This window comes from Solanum verrucosum, unplaced genomic scaffold (assembly GCF_900185275.1).
Source record: "Solanum verrucosum unplaced genomic scaffold, falcon-dt-bn FXZP01000103.1, whole genome shotgun sequence".
Taxonomy (NCBI): domain Eukaryota; kingdom Viridiplantae; phylum Streptophyta; class Magnoliopsida; order Solanales; family Solanaceae; genus Solanum; species Solanum verrucosum.
Window position 1 is genome coordinate 2,856,816 of NW_026020048.1, and position 17,020 is coordinate 2,873,835.

Below are 17,020 nucleotides of genomic sequence, written 5' to 3' on the forward strand. Positions count from 1 at the left end.
CTGATAGTAAACTTTTAATTAGTAGTAATTAAATACGAAACTATATAAAAATATAAGTGGATTTTATTATATATATATAGATGCATGCCTAATAAGATGGTGAATTAGAGCTTTAATTATTAGAGACTAGTTCGGCGACTTTACTGCCTCAACTATAATGCTCTCCGATTATATTATAGGATTAATAACCTAAAGATGGATCCATTACTGTTTCAATTGACTTTTCAATGTTTTAAAGGCAAATGAGATCCATTGGAATGCTTTCTACGTAAGTTTGGTTGTGCAAAGTTTGTTTGTTTATACAGGGCAATGTGATTTTGGATTCTCTCACGGGTATATAAAAGTTACGAGGATTAATACTAATAACTTAACTCTAAATTTTTTATTTTCCTTTCAATAATTTATATTCACACACATATATAAAAAAAAAATGTTTTAGACCACACTTTTTAAAAAAAAAAAAAAAAAAAAAATCTTAAATTTGTGCCCAAGTAAAAAAATATTATCAAACAAAGCTGATGGATAGAGTACTATTTTTTCATAGTTGCAAGTCTCGTGGCGAACATGCATTTAAATAGAATTTTACCGATTAAAAGTTCATCGATATTTACTAGTTAAGTAGTTATAAAAAATAGCAAGGTGATGTTTCATCATACATATATAAAATGGATTAGTTTAACATAAATTGATTCGTATTAAACCCATCAAATCAAATTTGATTTGCAAAGTAGGTAGAACATTTTAATTTTAATTACTCGAAGGTGACAATTAATTATTTTTTTAATAAGCAATCAACCTTGCTTCTCACGTGAAGGTCTAGTTAGATCACTTTGCAATTTGCAATAGATAAGAATAAAATTTAGTAAATGGATCACATGAATTCAGATAAACACAAACAGAAGAGATATCTGGAAGGTGCTTGTTTAAGTTCACTCTCATAATTGGTATTGATCATATATAAATTAGATTAATTCACTACAACTAAACAGACTCTTACTAGCAATAAATTATTACCTTTTACCGTACCGTATAAATATTTATCGTGAGTTAATGACATTATCACATTCGCAGTCATTAAAACCTTTAGCGGCGTATTGACGTTAAATATATATAATACAACAATAATTATGTCATTGCCACTGAAGCTGTTATTTGTTAATGTAGTGATTATATATTCAGGTTCTGACAAAGTTTTCCTATCTAGATCACTCATGAACCTTGAGGAAAAATTAAATTTCACTTGCTACAGTTTCACCAAGCACATACTAGTGTTGGTGAAAAATATTTACCAATAAAATCACTTATTTGTGCAATATTAAATAAATGAAAAAGAAGGAATTATTGTTATTATCGTGAATCCCTTCCCCACCTTGTAAATAATTCAAAGTAGTAGTTTTATTAAATTCTAGCTAGCTACTTTATTGTATACTTTTTTTCCTTGCAAGTTGCAAACAAGAAACAATAATGAATATTGACATTAGTGGTGGTATATTTTAGTCTATTTAAGAACACTAGCAATAACAATATTCACAGCAAAACTCAAGCTCATTCCACTTTGGTACTAATTAAGTCATGGCAACAAATTATTCCTCTCAACCATTGTTAGATTCTCCCAAAACAAAATCCTCCTCTTCTACTAAAGCTCTCTATGTGCTTCTCTCCTTAGCTACTATTGTGGGCTCAGTTGGATTAATTTCAATCTGGGCCACTAACCCATCAATTTCCTTAACAACCCGTGTTTGTGATACAGCTCATGATCAGCCATCTTGCTTAGCCATGCTGTCTGAGGTTGCACCTGTTGGTGTGATGGATACAAAAACACTTGATTTATTACAGATGGTTTTGCATAAATCGTCCTTAAAAATCCACGAGACGATCCATTTGGCGAGCAATGTAAATGGTCGGATCAATAATGGTCAGGAACAAGCAGCTCTAGCAGATTGTCTAGAGTTGATGGATTTGTCAAGGGATAGATTAATGGACTCCATGATGAGACTTGGGAACCTATCGTCCCAAGCCCATTTTGATGTTCATTCATGGCTAAGTAGCATTCTCACCAACCATGTTACTTGCATAGATGGGCTAAATGGCCAGGCCCAGTCTATCATGGAGCCTATGTTGAATGATTTAGTAGCAAGAGCAAGGACTTCCTTGGCCTTGATGGTTGCAATTGCACCACCAAAGAATGATAATAATTTACCAACAGTTAGTGATGATGGATTGCCCTCATGGGTTAGTGCTAATGATAGAAAGCTTTTGCAACTTTCTGCTAATGCTATAGCAGCCAATGTTGTAGTGGCTAAAGATGGTAGTGGAAAATATAAGACCGTAAAAGAAGCAGTTGCGTCTGCTCCAGATAATAGTAAGACTAGATTTGTTATTTATGTGAAAAAAGGAATTTATAAAGAAAATGTTGAGATTGGGAAAACTAAGAAGAATATAATGCTTGTGGGTGATGGCATGGATGCTACTATTATTACTGGCAACTTGAATGTTGTGGATGGTGCAACAACTTTCAACTCTGCAACTGTTGGTAAAAAATCTTCTTTAATTCTCACTATACTCTTTAAATGTTTTTTGCCGATCGAAACTATTAGACCTAAATTACATATATAAGTATTATTCAACTAGAACAGAACATATATATTAGTGGTACGTAACAATATATATTGGAAGATGAACTTGTTTATTACTTTGGTTGTCTAATTTATTTTTAATGCAGCTGCTGTTGGGGATGGATTCATAGCTCAAGATGTACAATTTCAAAACACAGCAGGGCCACAAAAGCACCAAGCAGTGGCCCTTCGTGTTGGAGCAGATCAGTCCGTTATCAACCGTTGCAAAATAGATGCATTCCAGGACACTCTATATACCCACACTCTCCGTCAATTCTACAGAGATTGTTACATTACTGGCACTGTCGATTTCATCTTCGGTAATGCAGCAGTTGTGTTCCAAAACTCTAAACTCGCAGCCCGAAAGCCCATGAGCGGACAGAAAAACATGGTTACGGCTCAAGGTCGTGAAGATCCAAACCAAGTAACAGGAACTTCAATCCAGAATTGTGATATTATTCCTAGCTCGGACCTTGCACCAGTGAAAGGGTCCGTGAAGACATATTTGGGTAGACCATGGAAAGCGTATTCGCGGACAGTGTACATGCAGTCCAATATTGGAGACCATATTGATCCAGCAGGTTGGTCAGAATGGGACGGTGATTTTGCATTGAAAACATTGTATTATGGTGAGTACATGAACAAAGGAGCTGGTGCTGGAATTAGTAAGAGAGTAAACTGGCCTGGTTATCATAATGCCTTAACAATATCTGAGGCCACAAAATTCACTGTGGGTCAGCTGATTCAAGGAGCAGCATGGTTAAAATCTACTGGTGTCGCTTACACTGAAGGGTTGTGAGGAACTTGTTTGATTTATAGTATATATTATTATGCTTGCTTGGTGATTTTAATTAAGGTTGTTTCTAATAATATATATTATACGGATGAGCTGTGGCTCTCCGCCCAGTGTGAACGATCGATCATCAAATTAGTAATAAACTTGGCAGGTGTTATTGTAATTAAAGTTAACCTCTTTTTTACGTTTCATTACTGCAATTGATCATTTCGGGTCTTAGTGAGTTACCGTGGACATTATTGCAGTACTTTTTTTACAATTTAAAAAGAAAGTAAAACGCCACATGACATGATCTGAGAATTGAATGTGCCCTAGCTACAAATATATATACTACTCCATCTGAGAATTAATGAGTCGTACAAGTATACTATGTACAAGTTACGATGTTCTGACAAAGAAAGGAAACAAGAAACAAAATCTGCATTTCCAAAACACGGCAGAACCAAAACCGTGGCACTTGGTGTTATTGGGGACAAATCCGTCATCAACAGCTGCAAAATATATTCGTATCAAGACCCACTCTACGCCACAACCAACGTCAAATCTACAAGGATTGTTACATAACTGGAACCGTCAATTTCATCTTTGGTAACATCTATACATATATATATATTGAAGTGTATGACAATCTCTACCACGTATATGTAGTTATAACATATTCAACAACAGTATACATGGAATCTTACATTGAGAATTATATAGATCCAGAAGGTTGGCCCCATGGGATGGTGATTTGGGCTTGGACACATTGTACTATGGTGAGTACAAAAAAAATGGGCCAGGTTCTAATACTAGCAAAAGTGTAAATTAATACACCATGTAATTACTCAAACTTCTGTGACTATGAAATTGACTGTCTGATGCTTCAAGGAGGTTCTTGGATTAAAGATACTGGAGTGTCCTTCGTATTTGAACTTTCAAACTAGTAGAAAGTTAGTCATTTGCTAGCTAAATATACAAGAATATATATACTAGTTTGTATCAAGAATGTATATTTTATGTATATCATATGGTAATATACAAAAAATATACATTTCTTGATTATTACTTTTGATGCGCGATTACAACTAAGGTAGTTCCCCCCCAAAAAAATGCATTTGGAAATGAATGATTTTGAGCTATTAGGTAATACTACTTCTACAATACCCGATGAGTTGGGCCGATGTCAGATCATCATTTTTTGTAATTTAAACTCGAAACCTTTTACCGACTGAGATCAAAAACTATAATATAGGTGATTAACCCTAATGTTTACATGCCTAAATTTGTATTTTTGGACCTGCATAGGCTAATCTAATTGTGAAATCAATTTAATTAGCAGGTAGAACTACTCAATAAATGTAGGTTTTTACCTTTTACGGCAGATAAACTATTGGCAATTTAATTTCATCATTAGATTATTCACTCGACAAATGCATATCAATTTCCAATTGATAGACGTACTTTGAGCCTTTGATCTAAATGTTGTTTAATTAAAGGGAATTCTCCGCATAACAATAAGAATTATTGTCGTATGACCAGAAAGATTTAAAAAAAAAGACGTAAAATACAATATATCTAATGTAGTTCGACTTTTTCTCAAGTCATGTCCATAGCTATCTTTGTCAAATTAAAGAAATAATTAATCTCTCACAGTACATCAAGTTGATTCCAATTAATTAGTTATAACATTCCTTTCATATCTATCATCTACAGCTGCATCAAAATTTCCGATGTAACGTCATACAAAACTGATTTATTTTTTAAAATTTTATAATCCAAAACTACTAATTAACACAGAGAATAAAATTCTTGAATAATAATCTTTCAAGATTTGGACTTAAGAATTAAAAGCAGCAGCTGTCTGAAGGTGATCAACACATTTCTAATTGAAACAATATGAAACTTCCACGATGCTGCATTAGAATTATTACGTACAAACGTGGTTCCAACTTCCAATTATTGTTTTTTAATTTTTGTTTAATTTCATTTGCTAAATTACACATAGCAATTAGGTGGGATTTTTGCTAGTGAAAATAAATAAATTAGAGAACGCCACATGACTTGTGTCATGCTACAAATATATTAATTATCTAAAAGGAGAATGATTCTAGGAGACACATATGCAATTTGGATTAAACAATTTAAACTAAAGATTTAGATTCGATTATTTATTCTGATTTCTTACCTTTAATTTTAAAAAAACCTGAAAGTTGGTAAGAATACCGTTATTTGATAGTACTTAATTAAGGTATCTCAATTCTAACTAATTATTTTGTTCTAAACTAAAGGGACTCGTTAAAAGGAGAAAAAAAATGGACCAATGAGAAAATAGAAGACTTGAACTATATATCTTAATTAATAATTATGAAAAAAAGAATAAATTAAGGATAAGACTTTTATGATTGGCTGCAAGTGGATGGACTTAAATGCTACAAGCATGTATATATAAAAATCTCAAAATATTAAGAAAGGACTTTTGTAATTGAATTAGACTGCAATCCAAAATTGTAGGTTTATTTTTTTTTTAAAAAAAAACAGATTTAAATTGGCATAGTAAAATTTAAAGTCAACAGAATTACAGATGTAAAATACAAGAATATGGGTAAACGGTAATATGATTAATATATACCGCCCTGAATACAGAAGGCATGTCATCAAGATCAACAATAATCTATTTATTATACTCCCTCCATCCATAATTATTTGGCAGGTATACTAAAGATATCCAAAATTAATTGTCAATTTAAACAATCAAGAAACAATTAATCACCTTTTTCCAATTCTGCCCTTAATGATAGTGTAGTTCAATTGAAAAGTTATGTGGACTTTTGGTATTCTTGATATAGTAGGATTATATTAGTCAAATTACACCTTCTATTAAATTTTTCTTGAGGGGTGTGCATGACCTTACCCTGACAAACAATTGTGGACGGAGGGAGTATTACTTTGTAAATGATTTGGTACGAGAGTTTTGACCACTGTATGAATAGTCTCTATTAGGGTTCCATCGAAATTAGAGAAATCTGATCCTAAACTAGAAAGAACGGAAATACGGAGTATAATTATCAAAAAATATTGCTAAAAAAAAAATACCATTAGCATAGATCTAATGTATAAGGAAAATAAACACTTAATCAACATAAATCTTAAAGTAGAAGAAAAGTAAGTATTACAAAATATTTTCAAATATATTGTTAATATTCCCTTTCATGAACACTTAATTGTTCTTCTCCATCTCAAATTTCTAGCCCTTCCATTACATATATACTATTAATTAAAAATAATAATGTAAATTTTCTTTTCAAACTGAAGAGAATTAAGTAGGCATGCATGTGGAGAAATATGATTTATATATTCATAACTCTTAAAAATGTAATAAAATGTTATTTATTATCACTCTTATTTTCATCTTTAATATTGTTACTTTGAACTTGATGTTCCCCATTACCTCTTTTCTCAACTCTTTAGCTTATCATGGCATGCTAACCAAAAAAAAAAAAAAGAGCGAGAGGGAGAGAGGAGGAGGAAAGGAAATGTGTTGCTATTGTAAAAACACAAAGGGTCTTAGCGAAATATTGTTTGTTTTTATAATCTTTTTCAAATATATTTTAAATTGGATAACATTATAATAATACATAACACTAATAATATATGTATACACTTTATCCATGTTTATGTGTTCAATCGAAATAGATCATAGTTTGAATGTCTAAATGACATAATGAATTTTTCTAACAAATTTAAAAGATTATCAATATATTTAATTAAAAAAATAATAGATGGTAAACAAGAATTAGTGTGTTATTCAATTTGAGAAAAGAATTCCAAATTTGATAGGGAAAGGATTGATGTGGGCATGGGTGAGTTAGGGACAAGAAATATATAGTAGTGGATGTGGCTAGAAAAGACTTGGTGGGAGGAGTGGAGGGTGGGTAGGTAGCATATGGGATTGAGTTCCATGAAGAAGAATATAAATTAACATGTTATGTTTGCCATTCCAATCCCTACAATTAACCAAACTATACATTTTCTGATGCTGAAATTTTATCTACCTAACCACTCCCACCCAATACTATCAAGAGAAAAGAAAAAAAACTCAGACTCCGTTTGCTTAACTTTAAAAAATAGTAGCTTTTAAAAAAGTTAAATTTTAATAACTTTAAGTTAAAAAGTAAGAAGTTGGGGAGTATCTACTTTTAACTTTTTAAATTTTATTTTAAAATATTTTTAACTTTGTCAAACACTTCCAAAAACTAAAAATGACTTAAAAATAGGTAGATTTAATCAACTTTTAAACCGAATCCAAAGAGGCTCTCAATCTCTCCTCTTTTTCTTTTTTCTTTTTTCTTTTCTTGGAAATTTGGGATTTTTAAATTATTATTTTTAAAAATTTAATTTCAACAATTTTCAATATATTTGTAGTTATGTACTAGAAAAGAAAATGACAGGACTCCGCGATTTACTCTTTCAACAACAAAGCCACCTATACGCCAACAAAACATTTACAACACTACTTATAACAATAACCCATTAAATGTTATTTATTTAATTTATGTTGTAGTAGTGGAGTATATATCATATTATTTTCCATTTTAATTATGAAAACTAATTCAGTGGGATATCCTATTTCTTAAATTCGTTGCTATTTTTATATTGTTATTATTATTTTGGAATTATTACGTTGTTTGGTCCCTTGATTATTGATAAATCTTGATTTTAATCCTCATTTTATTTGACCAAGTATAATTCAACCTTCAATTACATGAAATGTGCCTTTTTGGTCTATTTATATATATATAAAATTATATGTGATTTTCAGATAATTATTTTCTGAACTATATTAGGTTTAATATGGAGTAACAACACAGATTTAACATATTCTAATACATAGATAATTGAGTGATTCAAGATTTAATAGTTCCTTAAATTTGTAAAGATTTACTATCAAAAGAATAAATAATGCACCCATCAAATTTTAAATATAGAGTAATAACACAAAGTTAAATATATCGATAATTGAGTAATTTAACACTTAATAACTTTTTAAATCTATCGATAAATTGAATGTTAAATGTGCAAAACCGTGAAGACCAAAATAAGGATTTGTTGATATTTGAGGGAATAAAAGTGTGATTTTCCTATAATTTCAGAATATGAATCACACCCCACCCCCAAACCCCCTTTTGTAGTCTGTATGTTCTTTGTAAACTAACCTCAACCCCTTTCTTTTTTGTGAGGTTTTCGTGGTTGTCCACCTCTAACTTTCTCTCTTTCCCCTAATTCTTCTTCTTCAACTCTCTATTTTTGTACCATTTGCCACTTTTCTCTTTCTTTCCCTTTTCATTTCTCACATTTTCCCTCTTCCGCCTTTTTTCTTGATTTCAAACTATTGTTTTTTGCATGGTTGGTTTCTTGGTTATTACATTTTTATTATGCCTAGATTACTTGAAGAAAGATGATGGGCAATGCAGCAGTAAGTTGAGGAGAAGTAATACCCCTTTCTTTTCTATCAGATTTTATCAAGAAAGGTATTCTACTCAACCCCCAAGACAGAAAAAAGATTCAATCTTTACATCATGCAATTTCTGTCTGTATGTTGAGAAGGGTAATTAAAGGTCAAATTTTTATAGTATTGTGTTTGCATTTTTTGGTTTAGGCAAAGGAATTGGTTCTTCACATTTAAGTGCTGCTTCTATCTGTATTCTGTTTCATCTCTGAGCAGAGGGTGTTTGTTGTATTGGGGTTTTACATACTCTTCTATGGGAACCAAAATGAAGGGGATCTACAAATACATTTCTAATATTTTTGGTAATTCCCTTTTTTCCCTTTAGCCCCATATCCCTATTTTAGTTTTTGAGTTTATTTTTTTTATTGTGATTACAGTTGTGAAGGAGAGGGAGATAGAAATTGGATTTCCAACTGATGTTAAGCATGTGGCACATATTGGTTGGGATGGACAATCAGGCAATGCACCTAGTTGGGTATGTTTTTAGTTTTTTTCACCATTCTTTGGTCCACATATTTGTATCTGCCCTTTTCTAAATTCATCATTTTGTAAGAAAGATTCTTTTCTTCTTTTTTTAATTTATACCTAATATTTTGTTTCTTTGGAACTTTATAGATGAATGAATTCAAGACTGGGCCTGATTTTGCAGCAACTTCTATTGGTAATTCTGGTTCTGCACATTCTCCATGGGCATCACAAGGTTAATATTTTACCTCTAAAAAACTCTCCTTTTCCCTCTTGTGTGCTCCTTTTACTACCAATTGTCATGTGACAAGCCAAGAATAATGACTAAAGATGTGTTACATATTATTGAATAGTTGGAATCATTTGGAAAGAATCAAGAAAAAAAAGCAAGTGTCTGATATGTTGCTTTAAAACATGTGCAGTGTCTATAATCAGACAATGTCCCAATGGCTGTAGGGTTTTGTCACGGGTTGAGATGTTGATTGAAATATGATAAACTTGTCCTATGTTTTGTACAAATGTATAGAAAAATCTGTTAAAATGGACAGGACAATTCTTTCTTTTATTTGTTTTATAGTTTTCATCTTGTTTTGTTTTTCTTTGAAGGGTGTGTATCTCCTAGGAGAATTCAAATTTACATTTTTAAATGCATGAGATTTCCGAATGACATATTCTCAAGTGTTATTTGAAATGAATCAAAAATAAGGTTGAAATGAAATGTGACTGCAGTTTGCATTTGTAATCCAAATTATATTAGGTAAATCTGAGTTGGTGCGAAAAGTTTAAGCTTGTGAAAATGAATTTACATAGGGCTAAAGTCCTCAATCCAAAGGGACCCCAAAGATTCTTTGCCTCAAACCAGGGAAAGCTTTGGACTTATCTGTCACAGAAAGGTCTTTAACTTGGCACCAGAAAGGGACAGTTTTTGACGTGCTTTTCTAAAATTAATCTTGGCTGTTGGGCAAATATTGTCTAGTACCAATGACACACTAATATAATAATTTCATAATATCAAGATTACCAAAGAATCCCTTGTTAAAAGGTTAGAAAGGAATATATATCTTGTAAATTATTCTTTGAGTCGGAATCATTCAATTCACTAGTAATACAGGCATTTCACTCAATTAAGCTTTCATCTTAGTTCTCTTTGAAGCTAAGCTAATCTAAGTTTCATAAAGTATTCTGTGTTTTTGCCTCTTGGATAAGAAAGCTAGAAACTAGTGTTACTAAGTTTTCTGGTACACTCCTTTAGATTACCATTATGCGTTATCACTTATTTTGACATGTGACATTCAGCGTAAAAAAATTGATCAGGGGAGTGCAAGTTTCTTGTGTTTTTCTTGAAAGAACTTTGATGCATAAAAGATTCTTAAATGCTGGCAATGCAGTCTGTTTATAGGTCACTCAACTTGGTTGCATTGCTCTTGGCTAATATATTTGAGTGCAAACTCATTACCAAAATCTTTACATATTCTACTTGAAGCGGTTCATAAATGTATATCTGAATTTCATGTGATGGACTGATTTCTAATACCAACTTTTGGAATTTCTTGATATAAGTTGATTCACAAAACTAGCTGAAAGTTTGTTATAGAAGATGTATCGATCCTGATTTTCTGTAGATACTTACTTTATGGTTCTTATCCATCTTTTTGACAGATTACACAGAGTCAATGAGACAGCAACAATCATCTGATCTTTACAGGGACGTAACACCTACAGTGGGTCCTAAGAAACAAAAGCGGAGGAAGGCCAAGTCGACATCCTCTCCTAGGTCTGGTTCATCATCCTCGTCAAGGTCATCACGAGCAGAAAAATCCAAGACTAAATTTGTCGAAGGCAATGCTAAACCACTAAACATAGAGGTGGCTTAATGGTACAAACTTGTAGCTTAAACTGCTGAAAATTCTGTCATTGCCTAGCTATCAAAGTTGTTCATAGTCCTCATGGAAGGATCCACGAGAAAGATGAGGAGGGTATAGAAACTTGAGTAGATGTAGAGAGTGTTACACTACAAATGTTATAAAGTAATATGGAAGAAACCTAAAAAAGTAGTAGGAGGGCTTAGAGATGTGAAAAAAACACAAGGTGAAAAACTTAAAAACTTCCAAAACCAGGACAATGTTTTGGGAGAATTATAAATTCTTTTTCCTTTATTTCTTCTATTTATTTTTCTCTTAGTTTTATCGTTCCTCTTCTTGTAACTACAACGAGGAAGGATCGTGTAAAGAGTTGAATCGTTTAGTCTATTGGTTGAAGATTGTACTAATGCTAATTATTTGATTTGAACAATCTCCAGGGATTCTCTCATACTCCTGGTTTTCCTCTAGTTTCATTATATGTAGATATTGGTATTCTTTTTTGTGTATAAGTTATTGTTACTGTTTGGACCTCAATGTCTCCAATAGAATGTTGCAGTTCATGTCCCTTTGCATAAAATCATCTAACAATATGGCCTGTAATTTATTTTTCTTTTATTGAAAAATCGAGCTGGAAAAAGAGTAATAAAACCATGATTTGGACATTGATTCAAAATTATTATTTCATGATGAATTTAATAACAACAGAATCAATACTGCTAAAGGATCTAAGGGCAAAATGGTCAAGTAATTTATAACCAAAATACCAAAAAAACAGAACATAATTAATGAAAAATAAAAGTAAAAAAGATTGAATAACCGTTGGTAGTTTGGTCCCGCCATTTCAGTCGTAGCTTACATGGAGGAAAAAAATTTCATCTGAATTCTGACCAAGTCTTCACTTAAATCAAGATTGTCATCTCAAATATCTCTTTTCTCTTCTTTTTTTCCAAATCTTGAAATCCTATTCAAAATTTGTAGAAAATAATGAAGATGGTCTCAAAATCCATCATCTTTTACATAATCTTGTTTTCTGTCAATATTAAGGCACAAGATTATGATGGTAAATTACCACCTGCAGAAAATAACTGCAATGGTATTTTTTTATCCTATGTATTCATCTCTAGGACGAAAGAGCTTCCGCATGTAAAGAATGCAACTGCACAAGCTTGGGCCTTTAAGGCTACAGCAACAGTACTTAATGCAGGTATATATGAGCTCAAGAACTGGAAAATCTTCATCGGGTTTCAAAATCGCGAACTTTTAGTCTCAGCTAGTAATGCTGTTTTATTAAGTGGTGATGATTTTCCAGCTCCTGTTGGAAATGGAACTTACCTAGCTGGCTATCCTCAGGCAGATTTGAAAACGTCGATTGATACTGCTGGTGATGTTAAGAAGATTCAAGCAGAGATTGAGTTAACAGGTACACAATTTGGAATCAAGCCACCAGGTTATCCCATGCCTAAAACTATTAAACTTTTCAATGATGGATATAAATGTCCAGCAGCGAAACGCAAAGGTAAGTGTGTAAATCAGCTACATTTTTTTCGCGAATCTTGATTGAATTCTGAATCTTTGTTTTTGTATATTGTGTGACAGCAACAAAAATGCATGTCTGCTGCGTGAAAGATCCAAAATTTAAGGTTAAAAATTTCACCACCAAGTATTTCCCACGGCAAAGTGGTGATCTTTTGATCTCTTATGATGTTATGCAAGCCTATCCGAATAACTATCAAGCACAAGTGACCATACAAAATAGTAATCCTTTGGGACGCCTTGATCAGTGGAATTTAACCTGGGAATGGATGAGAGGGGAGTTCATATACTCGATGAGGGGTGCATACACTCGCAAGAAAGACTATTCGAATTGTGTCTATGGTGCTGCAGGACAGTACTATAAAGACTTTGATTTTTCTAAAGTTTTGAACTGTGAAAAGAAACCTACTATAGCTGATTTGCCTCGAGAAAGAGCTCAAGATAAAGATGTAGGTATGTTGCCATTCTGCTGCAGGAATGGTAGCATCATGCCCACTGTAATGAATGCAACCAATTCAAAGTCTGTGTTTCAGTTACAAGTCTATAAGCTTCCACCAGATTTGAATCTAACAGCTCTCTACCCTCCCGAAAGATGGAAAATTGTCGGTCTACTTAATCCGGATTATAAATGTGGACAAGCCTTAAGAGTAGATGAAGCACAGTTCTTAGATCCAACTGGACTTCATGCTACTGTAATAGCTATTGCAAGTTGGCAAATAGTCTGCAATATCACAAAGCCAAAAGATAGAGCGAATCGGTGCTGTGTTTCATACAGTGCCTATTACAATGATTCTGCAATCCCCTGCAACACTTGTGCATGTGGTTGTGACAATTCTGTCAAATGTAGTCAAAATGCACCAGGACTGCTTCTTCCTCCAGAAGCACTTCTGGTGCCATTCGCAAACAGAAGAGAGAAATCCTTGTATTGGGCTAAACTAAAGCACTATCATGTCCCTAAGCAGTTACCTTGTGGCGACAAGTGTGGGGTTACCATAAACTGGCATATCGATTCAAACTACAAATCAGGGTGGACTGCTCGGATTACTCTATTCAATTGGGGAGCAGTTAATTTCGTGGACTGGTTCGTTGGCATCCAGTTCAAGAAAACAGGTTCAGGATTTGCACAAGCTTTTTCTTTCAATGGAACTTTGCTTCGAAACATAAATGACACAATTTTCTTGAAAGGACTACCTGGTTTAAATTACTTGATGGCAGAAGCTGATGGACCAAAACCTGGAGACCCTAGAGTACCCGGAAAGCAACAATCTGTCCTTAGATTTAATAAGAAACACTTAAAAGGTATTGATATATTAAAGGGGGATGGATTTCCAACAAAGTTGCTATTCAATGGGGAAGAATGTGCACTTCCCACACATCTTTTAGCAGCAGATGGAAGAAAATGGCGTGCAAAATCTTGGGTAATCGCCATCATAACATTGTTAACCTTCTTGCTGATGCTAAAAGACCTTCAATGATTGAAAGGTGATCATGTTTTTGGCTTGTACATTTCAAGTAAATGGAAGGAGATTCTCAAGTGAAACATATAGTTGACACTCTGCCAGGGGAAGTTTCCGTTACTAACCTCACATTAGTATAGCACCATGTCCAAATATGATAAATGGATTGATATTCTCAGCATTAAGCACACATGTATCGTGTTTTGCAGAATGATTCTTCTGGCTGTGCGCTGCAAATTAATGCACATTGATGCTCATTAAAGCACCAAAAGTCCAAAACACTGCAAATGAAAATAAAAATAAAAAAAACGAAGAAAGAGTTATTTCATCCAAGAACATGGTCTTATTTGTACCAAATTTGGAGGATCATAAGCAGGCATATGGCTTTCTTGGTACTCTTAAAAGAGAAAGTATGCAGTTTGTATAAGATAAGCTCCATTTATCATGTGCCTTTTCCATATTGTGTGAACAATATCTATTTCATGGCAAAGGGAAAACTCCTTATGATTACAGTTGTTGTGTTATTGTTCTAGTGTCCGTGTTCTATGCTTTTAGATAGGCACAAATCACAATGGCCAGGAAAAACCTTACCCGCGCCTAGTGTTTGCACCAAACACATGTATCTTGCATAAAACCTTAATTTTATCATATGTGATACGTATTTGCACTTTAAATTTGTGATTTCTATGATTTATTGTCTAATTTGGTGCAAACACCGAAGGTGGATAAGTATATTTATTTTGAACAAGTTGTATTGTTGCAGTAGTATATTTGTAATACATGGAAACAAGAGCACAAAGCACATGTAGATTAAAAGTTACGAATTCAGCCAAAAACTGATCAGCTGAAACAGAGAGTGTAATGTACTCGAATCCAGCGATAACTCTAACTCGTTTCTCAACTATATTAATTAGGCTAAAGATCAATTACAATTCTACCAAGTAAAGGCAACAACTCAAAAGGTAAAATCCCAAACAGAAATACAGAAATATTGAAAATAAGAACTAGGATCGACTGACTGAAGAAGGAGACGAGGAGCTAGACTTAGAGAAAGCAGGATGAGAGATCTAGACTTTGCCTAAGCATGATCATAATACGCATAAACCTATTTTTCTCTCATAAGTCTCTATTTATCAATCCGGATCCCACACATAGCCACTTAATCCGGTGTTGGGCTGATTTGCCAATACTGGTCTAGGCCCATTCATAACAGAGAGCAAAAGATCACAACACAGCTGAAAGCTTTTGACACAATCTATATGTTAAATTATCAATCAAATTAGAATTAAAAACGACAAAAACATTCAAAAGGATAGTATAATTGCTTGCTTCATCATCAATCAAAATAAGTACGTAGACTAAAAAAAAAAGCAAAGAACAAATGTTTGAATGCAATTATAGAATTTGAAGAATTAGTCATATCATATTTCAATGCAGAAATAGAGATCATTATAATTTTTTAATTTGACTTGTAATTATCAGGAGAAGCTATATCTGAATTCATAGTCAAAACTAAGTGATTTGACCCTCCCACTTCAAACATTTTTACATAAATTTGGACGGAGTGAGTATTTAATACCCTTTACTCTATCTTTCCGTATTCTATTTTTTCTTTGTAATAGTATAACCTTATTCTTCATATTATTGGTGCATAGCATTATAAAATAATAAGAAATAATATAATTTATTCAAATATTATATTCATCAAAACAACATAATATAATATGATATATCATGAAATCTTACGGTATAGTCATCCAAACAAGTTGTAAGTCAATATCTAACAACCCTAACATGCATGGTAGGCATTGGCTTTATATAATATTTGAAGTGCATGATGTATACATAAGAAAAAATATATATATTACAACACCACAAACTGATTTTTCTGTCTAATAAAAAATTAAAATGATGAACTAGAAGCACAAGGTGTATGTGCCCTATTGCACACACCTTCATGAATCATGTCAGGAAATCTTTTCGATAATATATTTTGTCAGCAAGTTGGGTCAAAACTACGATCATTAAAAGAAAATTGTCATATTTTAGGGTATGATTAGCATGGAAGAAAAATGTTTTCCAATTTTTATGTTTCAAATATTTTTTTAAAAAATAAGTTTCTTACCAATAAAGAAAATAATTTATTTGGTAAAAAATAAGGAAAATAAATTTCATAAATAAACTTCCAAGCTCATTGCTTCCTTCCCACTCTAAATGACCATCTCACCTCGGCATTTATTTTTTTTCTTGAATGTGATTTTAAAACAAAGCTGATTTTAATGCCACACTTTCAAACTCAAAATGGGGGGAACTTTAATTTGAAGGTGACTTGCATATATTTCTCCGTTGAACATGTCTTGATCGACATCTACTACAACTAATTATTTTAATGTATTCTGTCATTAAACTTCATTGTACCATTTATTAGCCACCATATATATAGCTATTCTTATCTAACAAAGATTTTTTCCCACATAATTAATACAAGTAATAAAGAGAATTGGACACCAATTGATCCTGAGGCTAATAAGTGCTTGAACTCATACGTGATGTTTTTATTGTGACTTGTGACCTTCTAGTCACTTACCTCCTCCATTTACTTTTATTTGTTATGATTGATTCGTTTTCAAATAATTAATTTAACTAAATTTTGAAATTAAATTGAGATGTTGTAAAAACTATAAAAAAAAAAAATAAAAAAAAACCATATATCGCCATTAGTATTAAAATTTATACACGCGCACAAACAGTTAATACCTTCATTTTTGTAGTTGCATAAATAGTTAATTTTGGTTATTTTTTTC

The 17,020-nt window shown here is 32.5% G+C and overlaps 3 protein-coding genes across 3 annotated transcripts; all 3 read left to right on the forward strand.

The window, feature by feature from the left end:
* The first annotated feature begins 1,545 nt into the window (after positions 1-1,545).
* LOC125822565 (pectinesterase-like) lies at positions 1,546-3,574 on the forward strand. The gene is made up of 2 exons (XM_049501977.1): positions 1,546-2,533; positions 2,723-3,574. The coding sequence occupies exons 1-2, from the start codon at positions 1,573-1,575 to the stop codon at positions 3,412-3,414; spliced, it is 1,653 nt and encodes a 550-aa protein (XP_049357934.1). The 5' UTR covers positions 1,546-1,572; the 3' UTR covers positions 3,415-3,574.
* A 5,021-nt stretch (positions 3,575-8,595) lies between these two features.
* On the forward strand, positions 8,596-11,767 carry LOC125822575 (CRIB domain-containing protein RIC10-like). Its single transcript, XM_049501988.1, has 5 exons — positions 8,596-8,921; positions 9,050-9,201; positions 9,277-9,374; positions 9,515-9,599; positions 11,024-11,767. Exons 1-5 carry the CDS (start codon positions 8,794-8,796, stop codon positions 11,236-11,238), a joined length of 678 nt encoding a protein of 225 aa, XP_049357945.1. The 5' UTR covers positions 8,596-8,793; the 3' UTR covers positions 11,239-11,767.
* A 426-nt stretch (positions 11,768-12,193) lies between these two features.
* On the forward strand, positions 12,194-14,382 carry LOC125822574 (COBRA-like protein 10). The gene is made up of 2 exons (XM_049501987.1): positions 12,194-12,742; positions 12,823-14,382. Exons 1-2 carry the CDS (start codon positions 12,211-12,213, stop codon positions 14,232-14,234), a joined length of 1,944 nt encoding a protein of 647 aa, XP_049357944.1. The 5' UTR covers positions 12,194-12,210; the 3' UTR covers positions 14,235-14,382.
* Positions 14,383-17,020: the final 2,638 nt, after the last annotated feature.

What these genes read in the sequence shown, in the direction of transcription:
- LOC125822565 (XM_049501977.1), top strand. Translation starts at nt 1,573, where the DNA reads ATGGCAACAAATTATTCCTCTCAACCATTGTTAGATTCTCCCAAAACA. An exon ending in TTTCAACTCTGCAACTGTTG is followed by an intron (nt 2,534 to 2,722) that starts GTAAAAAATCTT and finishes TTTTTAATGCAG; the next exon opens with CTGCTGTTGGGGATGGATTC.
- LOC125822575 (XM_049501988.1), top strand. Translation starts at nt 8,794, where the DNA reads ATGGTTGGTTTCTTGGTTATTACATTTTTATTATGCCTAGATTACTTG. An exon ending in CAGGCAATGCACCTAGTTGG is followed by an intron (nt 9,375 to 9,514) that starts GTATGTTTTTAG and finishes GGAACTTTATAG; the next exon opens with ATGAATGAATTCAAGACTGG. An exon ending in TTCTCCATGGGCATCACAAG is followed by an intron (nt 9,600 to 11,023) that starts GTTAATATTTTA and finishes TCTTTTTGACAG; the next exon opens with ATTACACAGAGTCAATGAGA.
- LOC125822574 (XM_049501987.1), top strand. Translation starts at nt 12,211, where the DNA reads ATGAAGATGGTCTCAAAATCCATCATCTTTTACATAATCTTGTTTTCT. An exon ending in TCCAGCAGCGAAACGCAAAG is followed by an intron (nt 12,743 to 12,822) that starts GTAAGTGTGTAA and finishes ATTGTGTGACAG; the next exon opens with CAACAAAAATGCATGTCTGC.